This window comes from Perissodus microlepis, chromosome 3, assembly GCF_051167445.1.
Source record: "Perissodus microlepis isolate ML-2025 ecotype Zambia chromosome 3, ASM5116744v1, whole genome shotgun sequence".
NCBI lineage: Eukaryota > Metazoa > Chordata > Actinopteri > Cichliformes > Cichlidae > Perissodus > Perissodus microlepis.
Genome location: NC_140463.1, coordinates 39,282,665 through 39,304,772, shown reverse-complemented (window position 1 = coordinate 39,304,772; position 22,108 = coordinate 39,282,665). Strand labels below are relative to the sequence as shown.

At 44.9% G+C, this 22,108-nt stretch overlaps 1 protein-coding gene across 6 annotated transcripts in view; it reads right to left on the bottom strand.

Annotated features, from left to right (window-relative positions):
- The window catches only part of LOC146391434 (nuclear factor 1 B-type-like), a 64,724-nt gene that overhangs the window by 20,202 nt on the left and 22,414 nt on the right, over positions 1-22,108 (bottom strand). For all 6 annotated transcript variants that reach the window (XM_084924392.1, XM_084924390.1, XM_084924394.1 and 3 more), the window contains exons 3-6: positions 6,128-6,184; positions 4,152-4,220; positions 1,489-1,609; positions 781-899 (exon numbers count right to left, since the gene is read on the bottom strand). In XM_084924392.1, coding sequence (XP_084780518.1) covers positions 781-899; positions 1,489-1,609; positions 4,152-4,220; positions 6,128-6,184 — 366 coding nt within the window. The remainder of the gene's footprint in view (positions 1-780; positions 900-1,488; positions 1,610-4,151; positions 4,221-6,127; positions 6,185-22,108) is intronic.

The window sequence follows — 22,108 nt, the reverse complement described above, 5'->3', positions numbered from 1 at the left end:
GGGCATCGGAGTGTTGAAGGAAGTCAGCAGAGAGTGAGAATGATCTGGAAACGTGGGAAAGCGAGGCCTTAATTAAAAGGGCGATGGGCTCTGCTCTGCACCGGGAGACGGCGAAATAAGACATGCAAGCGGCCCTGTGAAGATCTCACTCTTTCTCAGACGGAAACACACATCTTTATCTACTTCCTTATAATGTGAGCCCCATGCATTCGCTTATTACGAGTTCTTTCCCTTCTGTGCATTAAACTCGATCATCAAAAGTCCACTGATTGGCTTTTTGTTCATAACTCACTGCAGATCTAAACCGGATGAGGTTTATGAAAAAGAAAGTGCAAGGAAATTCCAGGGAGCTGTTACATACAGATAATAATTCACTTCAAAGCTGTTGAGCCAACACTCTACGCTACTTCCTTTATACAAGCGACAGGTGCGAGAGAACAAAGATTTGTATTCAACCAGCAACTCCAAACAAATGTACGTATTTACAATGACTGTTGATGCCCAAGGCTATATCTGCCATGGTATGTATTTTCAGAGCGGTGAGCAGCATTGATCTACAGTAAGTTATGACAAGGCTGAGAGTTTAAGAGAGTTCAGCTGCTGTTGCAAAACAATGCTAGGTGTTCACTTTGATCAGATCTATTTGCATGCAAGGACACAAGATCTTCTCATCCCTCTGCAAATTATCTCCACATGCTCTTGTGCAACCGTGAGCCGAGCACTCTGTACGTTTGTGCAACCATGTAAATTAGAAGGAGAACGATACTGGGAAAGACTCACCTCCGTCTCTGTCGCGCCAGTTTGCCTGACTGTTTGGCGGGCTGGGTGACGAGTAGAAGTCGGGTCCCGTCGGGCTGGTGTCCATGTTCTCCTCCATGTTGACGGTTTTGGGCCTTTTGCTGCACACATGGAGAAGTTTACGGTTTGATGCAGACAGTAGTTTGGGGGACCGCAACTTTCGAGAACGCAAGATGGTGTCAATACTGATTTAGGGGCAGTTGGAGAAGATGTTTGACAAAGATTAACTGGCATTATGTACAAGCTTAGTTAAAAGGGAGAGTCCAATATTTTGGGAAACACCCTTGTTTGCTCTGTTGCCAATAGTTAGATGGGAAGACTGATGTCACTCTCCTGTTAGTGTGCTAACTCTAAAGCTAAGGGCTGGAGATGTTTAGCTTAGCTTAGCATAAAGATGGAAAGCAGAGGGATGCAGCTTTATACTGACTAAACAAATGTAGTATAATGCGGTAGGCACATTTGTCACCATCTTTGTTTCATTTGTGGTTCATTTTGGCAAAAATATATACAAAACAGTATCTCGGAAGAAGTCAGTGCACTTCCCTTAAATTTAATAAGATATTTTTGTGTTTAAAATGATCAGATAAGAAAGCAAAGTCACTCTGACGCTGCAGCAGAACTGCAGCAGCACTTTTATCTCCAAATAGCTCTTATCCTGAAACTCTATCTGTTGCCGTAACTTCCACTGACCTGCCAGGAGGGGAGGACAGGGGGCGATGCAGCCCCACGCTGGAGTTCAGGTCATGATAGTAGGGTTGGCTGGGCATGTCCGCCATGGAGAAGTTTACCGTTGCACCGTGGGTAATGGGCACTGCAAAGGACACAGAGAAAAGGAAATCAATGTCAGTACCGTCAGACTGAGCACCATCTTTCGCACAATTAGATGCACAATGGCTTCATCGGCTTGTGTGTTTAGAACAGGCGAGTTATTTTTATTTGGCTAGATTTCTTTTTGACTTTACAACAAATTAAAGAGTGAAATGTTTTTCTTTTTGCATTAAATGCCTCTTGTGAAAGTTAAAACGATGCCTTCGGATTGCTTCTAAAGAAACTCGTGGCAAACGTTCACAATCGCCAGCATTTCCTTCACTTCTTTATCATCGGGCGCAAAACTTGGCAGTTTCCTCACATAATGATTTACAGTGGAAAAGGTGTTGTTTTTCTCACTGCGGTCAAGGTGAGGGATATTGTTTCAGCGGGGGCCAGGCCTGTGTTTACAGAACAAAAGAGGTTCACCACCCAGCTTCTCTCTCTCTCCCGCTCTCTTTTTCCTCTGCCTCTCACTTTATCTCTCTTCAGTGTGTGGCCCGCAAGGCAGCCTGCAGCTCGAGCGGTTGGTTGGTTTGGAGTGGATGAGAGGATGGAGTGTGTGGCGCCGTCTGTTGTGGTCTGAGGTTCACCACTGGCCTATCCCTCCGCCAGCCTCCACCCTGGCAGCCCGCTGTAGCCCTGGCAAAGGCCCCTACCCGCTGCTACCCATACCGAGCTGTCTGTGGAGGAATGCACCGGCCCGCGGACGCTTAAGATGAGACCATTGTTTTTATTTTGTCTGTTTTTTTTAATTTTCTCATTCATAGCTTTGAACATTCCCGGCGATTTCTCTGTGTGCTGGTTTCTCTTTATGGCTCTCTCCTCTTGGCTCAGCACAATATTTGTTGACGATGCCACTTGGCCACCCTGCCAGTCATCTCATTTGATAATCTGGGCTTTGGACATTTAGGCGAAAAAAAAAACACCCCAAAACAAAAACATTAAATAGACAATGATTCTGAATCAGCTGCAGGAGAGGATTTACTTTGAGTAAATTCGCTCAACAGTTGCCCGTGCATGCCCACATTTTCTGTTGACAAAATATTGTTACACTTGCAGTCGAGGCTCCTGTTGCAAATAATGAGCGTCCTCGGCGAAATGCAGGACTGCAAATCAGCCTTGAACTCCGCAGCCCCCCTTTCATGGACTTCAAAGAATGTCTCAACGGCCTGGAGAGTTGGGAGAGAAGCGCGATGACGGACGAGCGGCTGCTTAGATATCTTCCCAGGGAGCGACTGGCTGAGTGAGTGACAATTCCTGTGCGTCCGTCGACCTTTTTAAAATTCCAGCGCGACTTCAGTCGGCTTTAGTGAAACCAGGCTCGGTCACATGAGAGCAAACATGGCAGCTCAGAGGCCATCTGGTCAGGGGGCACATTAAACACTAAACAAAAACACAGAGTCGTTCAAAAGGATATTCAGTGTGCGAGCATGGAAACAAGTAGGTCCTGTCTTTCACAGCACAATGAACGAGACAGCTGAGACAAAGTGGCTCACGCTTCCATCAGAGACGTGCTATGCACTACATAAACTACAAAAAAATTCAGATTTAATCAGCATTTGTTGTTAGCATTGCAGTGAGATTTCTTCAAAATATAAAGACATACTTAAACTATATACAATTATTTTCTCCTACTCTCCTCCTAAGTCCATGCTGACATATTAAAATTGTTTGTTTTGTCTACTCCAAAAACCCAAATAATTTCATTGAGAAGCTGGAAGTGACATATTTAATTCACAAGTGATCTCCATGAGTCAACAATAAATATTTCCTAATTTATGTAAGTATCCCTGCTTATTCCACACCACACTAACCATCGGATTAAAACTAGCTGGAAGACGGCGCAAGATACAGACAACACATGGAGGTATGTTTCTTTAAAACGCTCATTGTCGAGGGTGACTGGGGTCTTTGTGCACCGCAGGCGCATTCGCTACAGTTACAGCTCAGAGGCAACACAGGTAAAAGGTGCCTTGACGTGCCCTCAGTTATCATTGGAGTCCTGGAGGGACGACGGTTAACGGCTCTGCGCGGGGCGGACATGTCTATACAGATGAGTGCAGGCTCATACAGACAGCTGTGCACTCAAGTGCTCTTTTTCTTGCTAAAGCAGACCAGCCAAACTGGATTATCCACACTACAGCTGTGTGGTGGGTTTCAGTAAATACAGAGATTATGAGGAAAACAGAATTTTAAGTGGCTGTTGAGGGTTAAGGCACTTTTATTTGTTTTGTCTTTCTTAAATCTGTTTTTTCTCTTCATATGAAAACACATTAACACACAGAGCCCGCGCACACCCACACGAGTGTTTTCAATCGTCGTACCTTCAGTTCTATTCGCTAATTAGACCCCAGTTGCCTGTGAATAGACCGACAGAGTGTCAGCTTTTTGACCTTGATATTAACTTTGTTAAACCTGTTACACTGTCAACATATCTCTAAAGCTCCAGCTTGGCTCCACCCGTGTTTAACATAACCACACGTCTGATCAGTGATAAGAGAAAGACACACACATTAAAAGCAATATAAGAGCTCTATACTCACTTCTGGACACTCGCACTAGTTCTGCAACACTGAAGACTCCTGATTTGATGAAACTGTCTTCCAAATACACTGAAACATAATAAGCAATGATTAATGAAGCTGTGACTTTCTCATGTAATTATTTCCTTGTAAAATGAACAATAACACGAGATTTATTACGGCTATTAAATTATTTCATTAGACATGGATGGAGCTAAAGAACCTATTTTATTTCTTCTTTTTTATTATGATTTTTTTCCCCCTTTCAAGTTGTGTTTGCATGCAAATTGATTAGTATCTTCTTTCAGTCAGGAAACTGTTCAAACAAAACAAACTGTCATTTAAAAATATTTTAAATTTGGAAGATATCATAAGATTATAAAGAGTGTATTATAGATTAAATTATGGATATAATTTATGGATTATGGATTTAGGAACGGGCAGTTTTTAAAAAATCGAAAAATGGAAAAGGAAAGTGCATTGGTCACTGTCTATTTCCTGAAAGCGCCAATTATTATTATTAGTATTATTGTTGTTATTTTTTCCATCTAGTATTTTAAGCACAAGTGCTGAGTGACTCGCTTTGTTTCTGGCCTGACATGTTTAAACAAATGCCGAGGACAAAACCATTCCTGTGCAGTGCAGCAAAGAGTGACAGGACAGGTGTGTGTGTGTGTGTGTGTGTGTGTGTGTGTGTGTGTGTGTGTGTGTGTGTGTGTGTGTGTGTGTGAGAGGCGGAGGACACGCAGGCTGCCGCTGCTGTGAGAACTAAAGATGAGTCCGTGCTGAACAGCAGGTCCTGCCCGTTTGATCAATACAACGGTAGAACTTCACCACTGTAATTATTGACACTGTTACGATATAACAGCATGAAATAGCTGCAGAAAAGCATAATCATAAAAACGATCATTTGCAGAACCTTAGACTGCTTGAGTTTTCTTTTTTAAACGAAGCTGCTCTGAATAAGGTAGAACACGGTTATTTAAGCACAGCCAGATTTTTTTCTTCTTCTGTTTTTTAGAAAACCATTTTCAGACTAAATAAAGTACCCCTAATGTGTGTGTGTGTGTTTTTTCTTCCCCGGTTTACACTATAGTGTGTATGCCCTGCCCAGAACTCATCAGCGCTAATCAGATGCTGTCAGTCATATAAAATACTCAGACAAGTTACTGACACCCAAATGAAGCTGGCTCTGCTTTGATTTAAAGCCAAAGGCACTCGGGCTGTGCCAGAAAGATAGATGGGCATCTCGATTGGCACCTACTAAGCTTAATGCCTCAAGTGAGCCAATGGCTTTTGCGAGGAACTGTGCCACTGCCGAAGGCCTCCCAGGCCTGAGTCATTGGCTCGCTAGCATGTTTTTCTTGGCACCGGTATCAGCAGAACCTGCTCTTGAGGTAGAAAACTAATTATACTTCTCAAACTATTTTCATTCCAGCACTGTGACGACACAGTGCAGGTCAGTCCAGGGGAACAACGGCACTGTCAAAGAATATTCTCTACAGCTCAGCTCTGCTGGCTCACCTTGACGCACTCAACTACCAGCCAAAGGCGCAATATGCTGTAACATTTTCACTCCAGATCTTTTTGGATTTTTTTGAAAACACAGAAGCTCCGACTGGGGTGATGAACTCAAATGTTGTTCTTTCCTTAGCCTACATAAAGTTTACAACTTAGGCTTTAGCCAGGGAATTTTCGAAAGTGATACTGACTTGAATATTACTTTTTTTTAAACATTTACCAACTGTCTGTTTAGCTAAATCTGGTTTGTGCTGACGATTTCTTTGGAGTATTCACACAGAGGACCATCTGGTATATACCTTGGGTCTGCTTAAACATAGCTTGTATACTTGGGTATTTTCCCTTCCAGTCATAGAGGTTAGCACACTGTTTAAACTCAGTAGGTTACAGTGTAGATAAACTGCTGTACAGTTGGAAAGCTGCACAGAAAACAATGGACTGATGACAGGAGGGAGGATGACTGGCACTGTACATACCTGGAAGAGGGTTCTTGCCTGGCTCATTGTTACTTGGACTTCCTGACTGCTGAGAGTCTGCAAACACACAGAAAGAAGGGCCGGGGATTAGCTCAAAAAGAAGGCAGCAACGTCTCGCTGAAAGTGAAATATTTTCTTGTCAGCGCTGATTATTTCCAGCAAAGAGGTCAAATCGTGCAACTTGAAAAATTACGTAACTATGCAAACCGACTTTATTTTTGTTTTTTCTTATTGTAACATGTAACACCTTTGTGGGAGCAAGAAGTCATTTGCTGTGCGAGCGCGTGAAGGTTTCTTTTTTCTCTTTTTTCCTTATCTGTTTCTCCAGGAAAGTGCACCCACTGCACAATGAACAAGTCATTTTTGTTTGAACATGATTATCATTAATGGGAGAGTAAACTGAAGCAAAAGCTCTGCGTCTGACACGGACTAACCTATAAACCTAAATGTTTTTACCCGCAGACCTCTGGGTAATTTTTCAAAGAGGCTGGGGGTGTGTTGGGAGGAAGGGGTGAGGGGCATACAAAATGTGTTTGGTCCTGCTGCGCAAGGTACAAGCACACAACAAAAAACGTAGAGAGAGGACAGGAGGGGTGGGGAAACACAAGGAAACATGAGTGGAATTCTTTCCACCGGTTATGGTGCGCAGGGCTGTGGTATGAGGCCACGCGGACTGATGTGTTTTACCTGCCAGCCTAACTGGGAGGGTAACATATCATTCCTCATGAGTTCGTCATCGCCCAGTGATTGATCAAAGGCACCTTTTTTTGTTTCCTTATAAGTCGTGCAGCATAACAGTCAACATCGGTATAAACAGGATATTATAACCTTATTATAACCGCACGCTAAAGTATATTAAGACCGAGCCATGCCTGGCAGGGGGCTCCTAATGGGACCCCAATAATAGTTCAAACCAGTCCAAGCCCATACATGCCCCGGGACAGACGGGGTGCACTAAGAAGCAGCAGAGAGATTACCATCTACACATTTAACATGAGACCCGAGAAGCCAGAGACGGTGAACTCAGATACCCTCGCCTTGGAACAACACCCCTTTTCCTGCCGCAGCTCTCATGAGCTGCGTTACAGAGGCAACGGAGAGAAGGAAAAGAGAGGCTGGTGGAAGAGAAGGGGAAAAAAATACGTTGAAAGATTTATTCTTTTCTTGTTCTCTGCCTATGTGGTTCTCCCGCTCTCTCTCTTTCTCTCTCTCTCGTTCCCCCACTCCTAAATTTGACTATTAAACAGGACTGCAAAAACAGAATGTTCTTGGCCGAAGCTCAACAATGACAAAGCAGGGAGGGAACAGGACCATACATTAAGCAAAGGGGGGAAAAAAAAATCCCCTTTTATCAGAATGTTTAACTTTTAAAAAATGTATGCGTAACATACAAGTTAAAGGCCAACGGTACAGATCTGCTACACTTCCAAAACATGTGAAAACTTGAGCGCGACTTGTGCTTTCATCATTGAACTGTTCAGCTGTTTGAGCTTTCTCCTAAAAAGCTACTTTCGGTTGCTCCCTTATTCACAAAGGGTCGCCACAGTGGGCAGCTCCACATTATTTTATTTTTTCTTTCTTCTATGGATCTTTTTGTTTGTTGGGCTGATCAGCAGTAAAAAAAGACTTCATTTAAAGTCGAAATAAAACAGAAAAAAAACTAAACTTGACAAGCTGGGAAGCCAGAAAACAAATGATACCGCTCCTTACTAAATTATTTAAATGAGTAGTCAGCTATTTAAATTACTAGAGAATCTGCATGACATCGCAACTTGCACATTGAACGTGTTCAAATGAATTTCAGACATCAGCCAAATAGCTTTCTTTGCCTTCCACCAACACACAGAGAGTTCCTCCTACAAACACACACTCGCACAAACTTTTACATGAAGTTAGCACATGTCCATAAAGTTATCGCACGACACTCAGTGGCCTTGTCTCCCCGACCCAACCACCACCACCACCCCCCCACTCCATCCCAATTGCCACTTTCCGAGTCATCCATCAGTCTAGTTACGACTGCCAACTCTACGCTGGCTCCCCGAGAACTGCTGAGAGGGAGAGAAACAGGCAGGGGGCGAGAAAAGAGCACAAGAGAGTAGGGAGGAGGTAAATGCTGAAAAGGCAGCGCGGGGAGGGGAAAAGGGAGCGGGGAGGTGGGAGAGCTGCTACAGTTCGGTTAGATCGGATCAGAGTTGTGCGGTTTTTTGTTTGTTTTCCTTTTTCCTTTATTTTTTTTCTACTTCTTCGAGGGCTGAACAGGCAACCATGACAAAAAGAGCAGATGGTCGTGGCAATTAGAGATCCCAGGCAGCATCTTCCAGCATGAGGCCCCACTGTAGCACCAGGAGAGACCACCTGGATGACTCAAGGTGGGATACAAGCATATGGCACATCTGCCAGGTCTGCACCAGAGCTGGAAACACCTCCCCTATTGCATTACATTTTATCTTTGACCCAAGAAGGGCAGCTTCACGCTCCCCCTATTTTTTCAGTTTGATTAAAATATTTAATAAGAGCTTGCACATTTGGGAGTCTGCGGATGTGCTCGTTTTATCTCTCGTTCTCGTTCTGGGCTTTTGATGCCCCGTGGTGTTTTCTGCATGCATTTTTTATTTGTTTAGTGCGACCTCACTAAATCAACTTTCTATCAAATCTATTTAGATGACTAAATAGGTAGGATTGAACAGTCTTAGCTTGTGATTCAACAGGCTTTTGAACAAAGCGCTCGTTTGAAATTATGCAAACAAGATAACCGTGCTGAACTCCAAAATATCAAATGAAATTTCATATAAAAGAGCGTTCTTTTTAAGGCTATTCTGAAAAAAGGAAAAAAAAGATTGCACAAAGTAAACATGTGGTGAAGCACGAGCCTGAGGCCTGGTATCTGTATCTACAAGGTGTCTTTTGCAGAAGCCCAGCCAATCCGATAGTCTTCAAATAAACAGTAGTGTAACCTGTAAATAAACAGTTGTGGTCGAGGAGGCTCGGCTTTGCCCTGGGAGTTTGGCAGGGCTCGATCGCGAGGCCAGACACCGCACACACGCGGCCTCTCTCTCGCACACATAAACACACACACACGCGCGCGCACATATACACACGCGGCCCTTTTCCAAAAACAACATTTCTTGGCACCCTCCGTCCCTGCCACTTGTTTAAATAAACAAACCGGTTCATGAAGGAAGCGAAAAAAAAACACAGTACCACGTATGAATCAGATTATCTGTTGTTACTCAGCAAAAAAGAAAAGAAAGAGGGGGAAGAAAAAAGCAGAAGAAAAGGCTTGTGGGTATTTTGGATGTGTCCACGGGTTCTTACACCTTCTCGTCCGGTGGGATACTTATCATACCACTGTAACGATTAGGGCAATTAGGGGTAATGGCAACAGAAATCTGGCTCGGCAAGAAAGTTTCGCAGTGCTTGTGAGGTTTCTCCACGCCCAAGTGTGTTGCTCGCCTGGATTTCAGAATCACTAAAACACACACATACACTCTCCCTAACCCACCCTCTTCATTTTTGGCATGATACCCATTCTGTTCCCACTAAATTGCAGAACACACATGCACATACGCACACAGTGTGGGTTAAATTAGCCACATAGTTTGGGAAAGTTGCTTTTTTCCCCCCTTTTCTTTCTTTCTTTCTCTCTTTCTTTCTTTTTTTTGGATTACTGCGGTGCACGTTTCTAGTCCGCAAACACTTGCAGACGCGTACAGATATCCTCCACAAAAAAACAGTGCGCACGCGCAACACGCACGCCCTGCAGATGCATACCGCTGTCGACATTTCAGGAGGAGAAGCCTGTCTGGCAGCCATTTTATGCCGAGCGGGGTTCTGTGCACATGTATAGCACTCTGGCTGCCAGAGGCATGGGTCCCGAGCCAAGACGCATTTCAGCAGCCTGGGGAGGCGAGGGGAGGGGAGTGTGCGGAGGAGAGGTGCAGAGGGGTGGACTCCCAGAGAAGTAGGGAAACAGAAAGAGGGAGAGGGGCAGAAAATATCGACCTAATTACGGAGCGGCTCCGATGCGTAATGTTTCGACAATACAGCTGCTCCTGAGTAAATATTTGATGTGGCCGAGCAGACTTTCTGCTCAGTGTCCTCCCGCTTTTCTTTCCTCTTCCGGTGCGGGAGCCTCCACTTTGTCCTTCCTTGGAAATGCACAGTCCAAATATGTATCAAGTGCTTGTGTGTCTGTGTATGTGCAGCACAGGGGTCACACAAGTAGTGACGGCGTGCATAAATGACTGTACATGTGCTGGTATGTAATATGTGTGTGTGTGTACTTTGTCCCGTGTCCTCCTCTGCTCCTGGTTTCTATCATTCACAGCTTTTGTCGATGACCTCACACTACTCGGGCTGGCTTCCAGAAGAACCTGCTCCCTTCTCCAAATCTTTTTCTTCTCCTCGCTATCTGTCTATCGCTGTCCCTGTGCCTGCAACAGTATCCCTCCTCTATTGTATCTTTTCATACCCGCCTCTGTGTGCATATCTACTGTTCAGCGTGTATCTGCAACGATAATGTCTTATCCAGTACGAGGTGCGCGCTCTCTTTTTTTTTTTCCTTCTCGCGTCGCCACTTTTCTCTCTTTTTCTTTTAATGTTTCCATCTGTGCCGGTGCCCCCCCACACTCCCGTTGCCGCCTTTTCTAATGCTCCCCATCACCCCCCACTCCAACCCACCCAACCCTTCTCTCTCATTCTCTCTCTTTGTCTCTCTATCTTTCCCTTCTCTCCCTCCCTCACGCTTTGTTGTCTAAACAAAGTGGCCTTTATCAGGATGAGCCGCAACCCAAACAAGCCAAACAAAAGATATGGGCGAGAAAATCTGCCCGCAGAAGAGGGAGGATCTTATCGTGCCAGCCTTTGTGTGCCAGCCTGCCAACTGGCGATGCCTCCCACCGACGACCCCTCCCTTTACACACACACACACACCAAATTCTGGCATCTCACCCCCCCCCCCTTCCTCATTAGGACTCACGCATGGCATTCTGCATAGGGCTGGCACCTGACCTGGCCGAAAGGAGAGTGATATTGATGCCGAGGGTGAAGGGAAGACAAACGCTGTGCCAAATGGAACGCCATCTTGGGGCGGCGTTGTCTCCTAAGGAGGGTGAGCTTTGACGAGGAGGGGGGAAAGCTTCCTTTACATATATTTGGTAGGACTGAACTTCAACACTTTGCACGTAGCAGGATGTGGTAAAGTCTAAAGAAAATGGCTCTACGGCCTCTTCTATACCACATGGTTGGTTTTATTATCAGTGATACCTCTGCACAGACTGATATAGATACCATTGTATTCCTCTGACTGACTGTGTTGCAGCAGTGGCGGCTATACACTGTGTGACACTGTAATGATTATCTCATAATTGGAACAAGCCAAGTATTTCTTATTGGCTTAAAGGAGCACCTGGTAATCCGGATAGCTACCCTATCAAATGACTGCCACTGACAGGGAATGCAGGTAGTGTAGGATGAGTTACACACAGACACGCACACACACAGACACGCACACACACAGACACGCACACACACAGACACACACACACAGATATACTCAGTCAAATGAGTGAAAAAAAAGCTCAGAGAAAGTGAGAGGGGCAAAGTTGAAACGTCTGTGAGAACAATGACATGTTGCCTTCTTTTCTCTAAGACAGACACCCCAGACTTGTTCAATAGACCAGGAGACACACACACACACACACACACACACACACACACACACACACACACACACGCACACAGTAGGTCTGTCAGGGTTTTGAGACTTATGGAATCAAGTGGGATCCCAGCCCAGACAAGAACAATGAGAAGCCATACAGTGTGTGTGTGCGCACGGCTGATTTTGTGTGTGACCCAGCTCATTTGTATCTCTCTGTGCCCGTCTCTCAATGGAGTGCACGCTCACGGCCGCTGCCGCCTCAGTGTGTATGCCCATGCGTGCGCGGATCATCAGTTTGTGTGTTTGTTTCTAATCGTTGCATACTAATGCCGGTGAAGAGCAGGCCCTCTTTCTCTTGGCCGAGTCTCTGTGCCTTCTCCTCGGTAAACTCTCACGGCAGTGAAAAGAGGAGAGCATTTTAACTGAGCCGGGAGGACAACAGGCTCCTCATTGAGGTCACCAAACAGTGTGGACGGGGAGGGAGTGTATTCAGTGGCGAGTGGGCCTTGAACAAGGGACTGAATGGCCTGACGGATCATTAGCCACACCGGCCCAGGAGAGGAGAAGGAAGAACCTGGCAAGCTCAAACGGATACACAGCTATACAACTAAGGATGCAGATGAGGGTTAATCCATCTAAAATTCAACTTCCCCACCTTTTGAGCTGCGAAATAAAGTTTACCCACCTCTGTGCGGACGCACAAATCGCATGCATTTACAGTCATCCACACGCTATGACATACACGTGTGTACAAATAGGGGCACGCATGCCACATCCTGCGGGAAGCCGATGTGTGCTGTGCGAACGATGCAATCGGCAAACCGGGCTGCAGACGAACTACGCTACACAGCGACGCGGCACAGTGGCTCATCTGTCCAATGAAAAATGAGCAGGCTGGTCTCCAGTCAGCACACTGTGCCCCACTTAATGTTTCCAGCTCCTTTCGCTCTCTTCCAGTTCACCCTTTCCTCACAAATCGGACTTTCCTTTCACTTTTTACACGACATTCCTTTTTCTTTTCACGAAAATCTGCTTTTTCTCTGTTCCTGACGCTTTAAAAAAGATCGTTTGCAGCCAAAACTTTTCAACTCCTCCGACAACCCTGACGCTGTCTTAGAAGTATGCGCAAATGTATTTATGAAAGCCGTTTGTGCTGAAACCACTTAAATCAATCAACCTTTTTTTTTTTTTAAATCATTTCTCAAGCAACATTTTTTTCTTTTTTTTTGGTATCAGCTTCTAAAATGTGAAGATATGCAACTTTTCTCGCCCCTCAAATCTTTGTAAATTGAACATTTTGAAAGGGTGACTGTTGATAAGTCAAAACACACAATGTGAAGGCTTAAGTTTGAGCTCCCGCAGATTCTAATCAGTGTTTCGGACTAATATCTGATTATGTAAACTAAATAATCTGCTAGTCGGAAAATAATTAACAGATTCACTGATAATGAAAGCAATCATCAGATCTTGGACCAAAAATTGTTTAAACGTGGATTAACTGATTTTCCAAAAGTGTGGTCTCGTCATCATCCACAACTTAAACGACCATCAGGTCCAGACTGTGAGAAAAAGAGAGCGCTGCATCTGTGTGTGAGACAAAGGGCCAATCAATGGCCAACGCTGCATCTTTTTTGCTATGCACCAAACAAACAATTAGCTTTGTTGCGGTGTAATTGACTGGCAGGACCGGGTGGCATTTACATTCGCCCGCTGTTGCCACCCTGCCATTCGGCGAGCCGGGGGTAAAAAAAAAGAAAGAAGAAGAATGGGCCCATACAAGGGTGCAAGGTTGGCCACATCTCTCTGGTTCGAAGACACTGCTATTTTTCCACGGTGGCAAACTTCCAAGCAGGAGCTTTTTTTTTTTCCCTTAAATGCACGTCTGTGGAGGACGGAGGGGTGGGAGGGTGGAGTGAGGACGAGACTATAGATTTAATTATGCATGCGTGTTTTCTCATTCATTGTAGTGGTGGGAAGGGGAGAGGAAGAGGGTAAGAGGGGTGTGTGATGGGACGTTTGGGGGGGGGCCAGACCAATGACATTCCGTCGTTGTAGTCCTCCTCCTACACACATACACACACAAGGAGCAGTCTGGGAGCGAGCCGCTATAGGCTAATGAGGTGACACTCACCGTCTGGAGACTAGCCAAAACAGTCCATTAACTCCTAGCCAGTAGTTAAGAGGAGAAGAAGGAGAAAGTGGTTGCAGGGAGGGTGCAGAGGAGAAAAAGGGGAGGCGGATGAGGGAGAGGAGGAGGAGTAAGGGGGGGCAAATGGGTGAGGTAGGCGGCTAGCTGATGGTTGGTGGGTGGAGCTTGTGAGGGGGTGAGGAAAAAAAAAGAGGAGAAAGTCTGAAGTCTTTCAGGATGTGAGGGTGGGGGGTATTTCTGCAGTTTTGTAGTTGTGAATGAATCAGCGGGGTGGCTAGTAGAAGGGGGGGCTGTGCACGAGCGTTCACTGTTGGTGAATATGCTCTGTGGAGGCAGCTCTTGAGGAAAAGTAAGACTGTGTGTGTGTGTGTGTGATGGAGTAGAGGTGGCGGTGGGGCGGGCGTTGGATGCCACGAAAGAGAGAGAGGACAAGGGAGATAGATCCAAAACCCCCCAGCCAGGCAGACAGACCTTTGACAGAGGAGCTCTGTGATTCGTCTCTTTCATCTTTAGAACCCCCCTATCCAGTCGGATAATTATGAGACAAATGCACCGGACCCCTGCTGCTTGAGTGGCAATGGGCATTGGAGGCCAGAAACACATAGAGGGTTCAAACCTGCACGTCTCGACTGGTCCGGAGGGAGGAGGGACAGAGGGAATGAGAGATGGCGGGGGTGTTTAGGGGTCTGGGAATTTCCCCACTCTCCCAAGAGAGACAAGTTGGCCAACAGATCATAGTTCAGGGACAGCTTGGTTGTGCTACTAACGAGGTTTAACTCCGTTTTACTTCCTTTCAACTTCGACACACACACACACACACACACACACACACACACACACACACACACACACAGAGTTAAGAAGTATCACACTTTTACGGTTTATTTTCAAAAACGTATAAAGGAAAACTTTGGGAAAACGCTGCCAGATTTCTAACTTGTAGCTGGCTCAGTTAGACTGATCCATGCACAACATGTTGTTTTATTAATGTAATTGATGTTGCTCTGGTCTGCACTGATAAGGCAGTACAGTTAGGAAAAGCAATGCTACCTACATCTTTATCTTGCACCAACCACCAAACCCTGAAGGCCTTATCCCTGAAGCAAACACACATGCAAAATACTGCTTTATTTGACTGGTAATTCAAATGAAAATCAATGTGCCAATCTGTACGAGCACTTTGAATTCAAAAGTGATTCATGTGAAAGAATTTTTCCTTTGGGTTACAAATTATCACTCAGGCCTGGGCAACTCTCTGTGCCCGTTTCTGCCTCTGCCAGTGACGTGTCGGTGATTGTCAGCGCTTACGACGACATCAGGCCTCAGCCAAGAGGACTTCCCACTGGCGAGGGCCGCGTCAGGGTGACTGGGTGCTCCCTAACAGGGCAAAATGGCTCTCCTCCAGTTGGCCACCCATTGCCACTGTTTGCACTCCCTGAGGTCTGCCAAGCAAGCGGCAGTAAAACACACACAAACACACATGCCCACACACACCTTAAAGTGGGGACGTGGAAGGAATTATCCGATCATAGAATGCCACCACATCTAAGACCAGATCTTGGCCCAAAACAGACAAGGAAAACAAAGCGTGCACTCATTCAGACGATTTTGCTGGCACTGCTCCCTTGGAACGGGACACAGGGTGGAGAAGGAGGTGGGGTGGGGGGGGGGACGACAACCACAGAGTTTAATGTGTCATTACAAGCATAAAAACAGACTACTGACATTGCCAACAGATGTCGAGCCAGTTTATTTTTGCCATTACAACTCCAGTAGGGAATGAAGCGGCAGGTGCAAATGGGGCTTTCTTCTTTACAATCCCAGCTACTGTGCTGCTGCATCATCATGTCTCCTGATCTATTACTCAGACATGGATCATGGGTAGAGGGCTCGGTGCCTTTGGCACCAATCAAACTCTGAATCATGGTTTACATTTGTCCTCTTCATCCAACTTTTAGATACTTAGATTTCACTGAAACACCACATGGGCTAAGTTCTCTATGAGAACCCGAGGCTTAATAATGCTTACACCTTTCTTGAATGTCTCACTCTAAATAGTGCAATAATGACAGAAAGATGTTTTAACTCTCAACACTCCAAAGAGTGCTCAGTTGCAGCAGGGGAACTGAGGAGTTTGTTGGTGGTTTAAAAACCGGCTGCATGCTGCATGGCCAGTAAAACCCCTCCTTTCCTTTTAATGAGGCTGGAGGACGGTGCTTTCAGAGCCCCCACCCCTCAGCCCCATCAGAGCTGGTCCGAATCAAAGCAGCCGTGGGGATCAAGGCTCGGGGGCAAGAGGGTGAGTTGGGGGAATGGGGTTTCGGTGTCTCCACTGGCACAAGACCATTGAATGAAGCTATTAGGGGGAGTTAGGGAAATTATAGGAGTGATTTCACAAAACCACTACTCTTGCAAAGAAAAGCGATTCTTGTGGAAACGCTGCACCGCTTAAATTCTTACTCGGTGAGCCACGGTCAGATGCAGAGCAGTGGTTTAAATTAAACAGCGTCATAAAACAGATTCTCACGTAACTCAAAAGGGAGTGACAGCTCCTTGCCCACCACAAGGTCAACGCTTTGGCAGTGATCCAGAGTTAGTGGAGCTCCTCACCTCCTTGTGGACCCTCCGACTGTCTGGAGATATCCGGCTAACAGCAGTCAAGGTGCAAAACATCTTTTGTGGTTGCAGGTCCCCGATGCAGGGTTTAAACACAAACATTCAGAGGCTCGGTGCTTTCAACAGCCCATCCGCTACCACAACAAAGCGCCACATAATCGTGATTAAACATCTTGGTCTTACAGGAGATCAAAATGCAAATCTGATCTTTCGGGTTTAACCGATTACTCCCTTTGCTGCACCACAAGTGCGCGATTTATAAATCGCTCTTAAGTGCACGCTAAGCAAGATATTCACAGCCAGACAGACTCAAATGAGTAAGCAAGATAGAACTCTCTTACACATTTAGTCGAGTAAAGAAGAAAAAAAAAAAAAAACAGCAAATCTGCTCTCTGTGACTGAGGCCTGCTGAGGCAGCCCCCTCTGCCACTGCAGCAATAACAACATGTGGTTTGGCTGTGCAGCGCCAGCTTACAGTGGGAAGAGGAGAGGCGCTAAATTAATTTCAGATTCTGTTTTTGAAAGTCATAAACAATGTTACAGCGAGGCATGACATCCACAGAGGTGGCCACAGTGTTTGGTCACATGATTAGAGAATGTTACATCAGCAGCGTTGTAGGGTTTCGGGAATAGATTATCATCACAGTGAGCACTCAAACATTACAAATCATATTTACATAGTAAACTGTGGTTATGCTGAGCGTACTGTCTGAAACAATTGTGTGTAGCTGGCACGCAAGCCTGCCGTGTCCCCAGGCATTGTGAGGCTTCTCCCAGTCTTGCTATGTAGAAGAGAAATGTAAAGGGCCTTTGTTTTAAAATGGGCTGCTGCCAAATTGTTAGGATCATACACAGAACAATGTCATCGGGCCTCACCTGGCAGGTTTGTTTGCAGGTATCATATACATTGTGGTTTTGTGATTATATTCTTGCTGTGATAGAGTTAAGAAGGAAAGGCTTTCAGTTAAGTCTGGCCTTCCTCTTTGCTTCAGCCTTTCCCACGAGGCTCCCGAACCATAATCTCTTGAAATATTTGCACAGATGACGGCAGCACTCGGCTGTTTTGACATGGAGCGGCATGAGCAAGATCTAGCAGTCACATTTTCCATCACTTTTCAGTTCAGGAACAGGAATTCCCCTTTTGCCGCTTTTCTTTGTAACCCACCCGCCTCCCACCACCCTGTACAATCCTCCCAGCACTCCTTCCTCCACTTCCTCAGCCTGCTAGCATTTGTCCCCTCAGGGCCACTCCACAGGGGCCTTTACACTCGCCTTGCAGCCAGCTCCTGCAACCCTTGCTTTCCACTCGTGCAAGCATGTTTTTTTCCCCACTTTATCTGAGATGCCAAAAGTTCACTAACTGAGATCAGGGGTGGGTGAGAGGGTAATCAGGGTTGGGGTAAATTCTGCAAGCTTGTGCGGAGAAGAGGTATCGTCTTTAGTGCCCTATAGCTTAGCTTAGGAAGGCAAGCGTGGCTGTTTTCTTTATGTTTTATGTTTCTGGGAGAGTCATTTTTTAAGAGCAACAAGTTTTGGAAACGTGATCGTGTTTGCATTTGACTTAACTCTATCATTCATCACAACTGCACTCACACACACAAAACAGGCTAAAGTGTGCACACACTCACAAGCATTTCCCATTTTACCTCATAATTGCTGATGAGGTGGTTTTTATATTCACAGAAAGTTTTCCTCAAGATGTTTTCACTATCTGGGGTCCTACAAACTCCTCAGTGTCCTCATTTTGCCTTTCATCCGTCCTTTTTTTTAACAATTAGTCAGACCGAATGCATATGGTGAATCATCAACTTGCAAATTCATCATTTTATTCTAATTAAAAAGGTAAAAATTACAAACAGAAACTAATGCCATATTATGCCTACAGTTATTTAAGAATTTTAGTTATTCCAAACTGTAATTGCACCTAATTTGCTGTGGAATCTCTTTAAAGGTCATAAAAAAATTATCTCCTGACACTAGCCACAGTTGCATCATGGGAACTGGAAGGAATATCAAAGGGCCACCATTGGAGCAGACTCTGTAATCCTCCTCCTGGCAAGCATCTACATATATACACTCGACCTTGCCAAAGTTTTTTTTTCCTCCTGAGGGCCTGCTTGAATGTGCATGTGCATGTAGAAAACACTATCTCTTTGCTGACACTGACGGCACAACAGACTTGTTGCAGTCGCAGCTCGAGCAAGGTTGGCAGCCCTGCAGAAACACTTCCCATTTGTGGTGTGGGGCTTGGTCCAAGCCACTTGAACTTGGCAAGGCTTACCTGGAACAGCCTACCCGTAGGACTGCCACAGACTCTCCCCCTTCAGCCAACACAGCCAGCCTCACTGTAAACTATAACAGCTGATTTCAGCCACACCTCCAGAAAACTGGCTGCAGCTGATTTGCAGGTGTTTATCAAGGAAGAAGGAAGCATAGCTTTTTTTTTTCTGTTTTGCTTTTGTTATCAAATCAAACTGAGCAGGTCCCAAGTAACTCCCTGCTGAGCAGGTTAAGCTGCTGCTTTCCAGCAGGTACTTTGTTATTGAATAATACATCACTGTTAGCAGTTCCTCTTGTTTGTCACCATTAATTGTTGTATAATATATATTAATTGTTAAAAAACTTGTTTTGACTGGTTGAGAAAAGTTGACTGAATGTTTCAGGGCAGCATAGAAGCTACAGAACTTTTCACAAGGGACACCATTGTGAGTGCAAGGTGACTTTTTTTTATCATTTCAGGGAGAATTACACAGATCATATGACACCATATGGAATTCTTTTTACACATAATGTATTTCCTTTGCAGCCGCCGTGAAAGGCAAGGCCTACAGGGAGTCCTCTTTAGGAGGAGGAGAGGAGAAAAAAAAGCTGTATGTATGGTGAGGAGGGAGGGGTGGGTGGGGGTGGGGGCGGTCGAGGGGTTTAGTGGGGCGGTCCAAGTACGCTCAGCGAAAATATGCCTCATGCACTCGTTGAACTTGGGGCCTGCGCAGGCTTCTCTCAAGGTTACAGGAGAGGCCTGTACGGAGCGGAGCAGGAGAAAGAAATCATGCAGTAGCAGTCCACATGCAACAAGCTTTTCACTGGACTCTGCTCTCTTGTTGCTATTGCTGCTTTCATTTTGGAGAAATGCCGTATTTTAAGTTTCCAATTAACGCAAAAAACTTGTTATATCTAAAAACGCATTGCCAAACGTATCATACATCCATTTAACAGTATCTCAGCCGGGCATTCAATCTGCGGCAGAGTCAAACCGCTAATGTCTGTTGCTCGGATAACAGAAGCGGCATGCGATCGCCTTTGACACCAGGTTTCCTTCCCTCCTCGGAGCCTGCCGGGATTCGGGCCATGTATCCGCTGCCGCACCCCTGAGCCCTCGACCACACAAAGGTAGGAAGCGGCCGTTGGAGCGGGGCGCATTGTGACGAGGTCACTAAATCACCGCTCGTTTTATCCACCGCTATTTACGAACATTTCACCAGAGGAAATCATAAAGACAACAAGCCTGAGTAAATACATCTGAGGATGATTGCTGGAAAGAAGGGAGACTACAAAAGCTGCCTTACATGGACAGTTCGGCCACGAAACATTTTCAAGGAATACATTCACAAGGCTTGCACACTTTAATCCAAGTCTGATAGAAGTGGAACAAATACAACTTTCTTGGTAAATATTAACTTTTACTGTGTGAAAGGCACTGACTCATTAACACTCATCCTCAACTAAGGTTATAGTCTGACGTGATATCACATAAAAATGTTACATAATATATTGGAAGACAAAAAGATCACAAAGGTCCTACAAGTCAAACATTAATATAGATGTAACAACTCTTTCCTTTGCAGAGATTTAGAGGAGTAATGGCATGCTTAGGAGAGAATGTAGTCACTTTCTTTGTGTTGTCATCTGAGCCTCTCCATTCAGTGTTTTGGTAGCAGGTTTGGCCACGCACTCATGTCAGTGCCTCATTTTTTTTTCTTTTTTAAAGTTGCCAATCCCAATGTTTATAAAAAGACAAGAGTGAAAGTGAAAGAAAAATGACCCAAAAAACTGATCCCTCAGAAAGCAAAAGAAAAACAAACATATTACGTTATATTTATCAAACAATTCATTTATTAGCATTTAATATTTCATTTACCTAGCCTATGTCTCTGCTGTTCTCCTCTGCTCTCTGCTGTTCTGCTCGGCTCCAAAACAAACACAGTGCAACAGAGAGCACAGGAGACCAGCAGACTGTTTTGATTCTGAGATCAGCATTAGTTAGCTTATGTAGCATATCGTTGCCATTGCTTGCGTATTTTACAGCCTTATTCTGGGCTTATGATTTAGCTTTTTGGATCTTGTGCCCCACAACCTTTCCGGTTATAAAGGGAGGAGATCTGTTTATTTTCTTTAAGAAGCTGGTGATGTCACTCAAAATCCAATCTTTTATCTGCATGGCATGGCTCCAATTTAACATGCTTGTCCAGCCTAAAAAAAGAAACTTTTCTGACACTTTCACAGAAAAGTTTAAGGTCAGTCATTCAGATTATTTGAGATGTTCTAATAACGTGCCAGTTTTCCTTTTGATACAGATATGTGATGACAAACATTTGGAGATTTGACTCAACATGTCAATAAAGACAAACATGGTGCTTAAGCTGGAACAACAACAACTTGTATTTGAGTTCACCATGACTGACAGAGGTCAAAGGGCAACAGGTAGTAAACACTGGTATTAATGAATCGGTCACTTTGCCTTTCCTCAAGAATCAGCAGTCCATTAGCACCTTGTAAAAGGGCCACTTCTATGCTTTACAACAGCTTAGGCCTGCTTTCACACAAATAGCGAAGCAAAAATATTCAATGCAGTGACAGAGTTAGAGAAACAGGGTTCCTGGTATATAACGGCAGAAAGACACAGAGGAATTAAGTCTACATAGCCCGCTTCAATGCACATTTATTACTTTGATATAAGCTTATTAAACTGACCAAAAACATTTCTTCAGAGTCAATCTGAGCTAATTTTCCCCACAAAAAACAAAAAAAACCCAAATTAGCATAAGATGAAGTGGGTCATTCTAATGTCTTGATTAAAGTAGGCCTCAGCTTTGCCCAAGTGGCCAAGCAGCAGACTGCAAGTTCAGCTTTGTGCACTGAAGGCCTTATCAGGGCCTCTTTCGTAAACAAGAGGAGGAGGGGAAAAAATAGCCCCATCCAACATAATAAAAGGGAGCATCAAAGCAGCTATAGAAGAGAATCAGTCAGAGTATTAGACGCCACTAGGGGTTGTCAACGTGATGGCTTAGATGTCACTGGAGAACATCTCCATGGATGTAAAGCGGGCAAACAAATTAAGAGGGATGAGCTCGCACTTGGTGGATTAGTATTAGATTTATGAGGACAACTTAGAGTCAGTGCAAAGCAAAGAGTACACAAGTCTGTCAAAGCTGTGAAGAGAAAATTCACCTTTACACATTTAAGTTCAAGCGACGACCATTTAAGACTCACTGTAGAGTTATTTGACTATGGAGGTGTTCACGTAAAGAAGATCTGACAGAGCACTATCATTAAA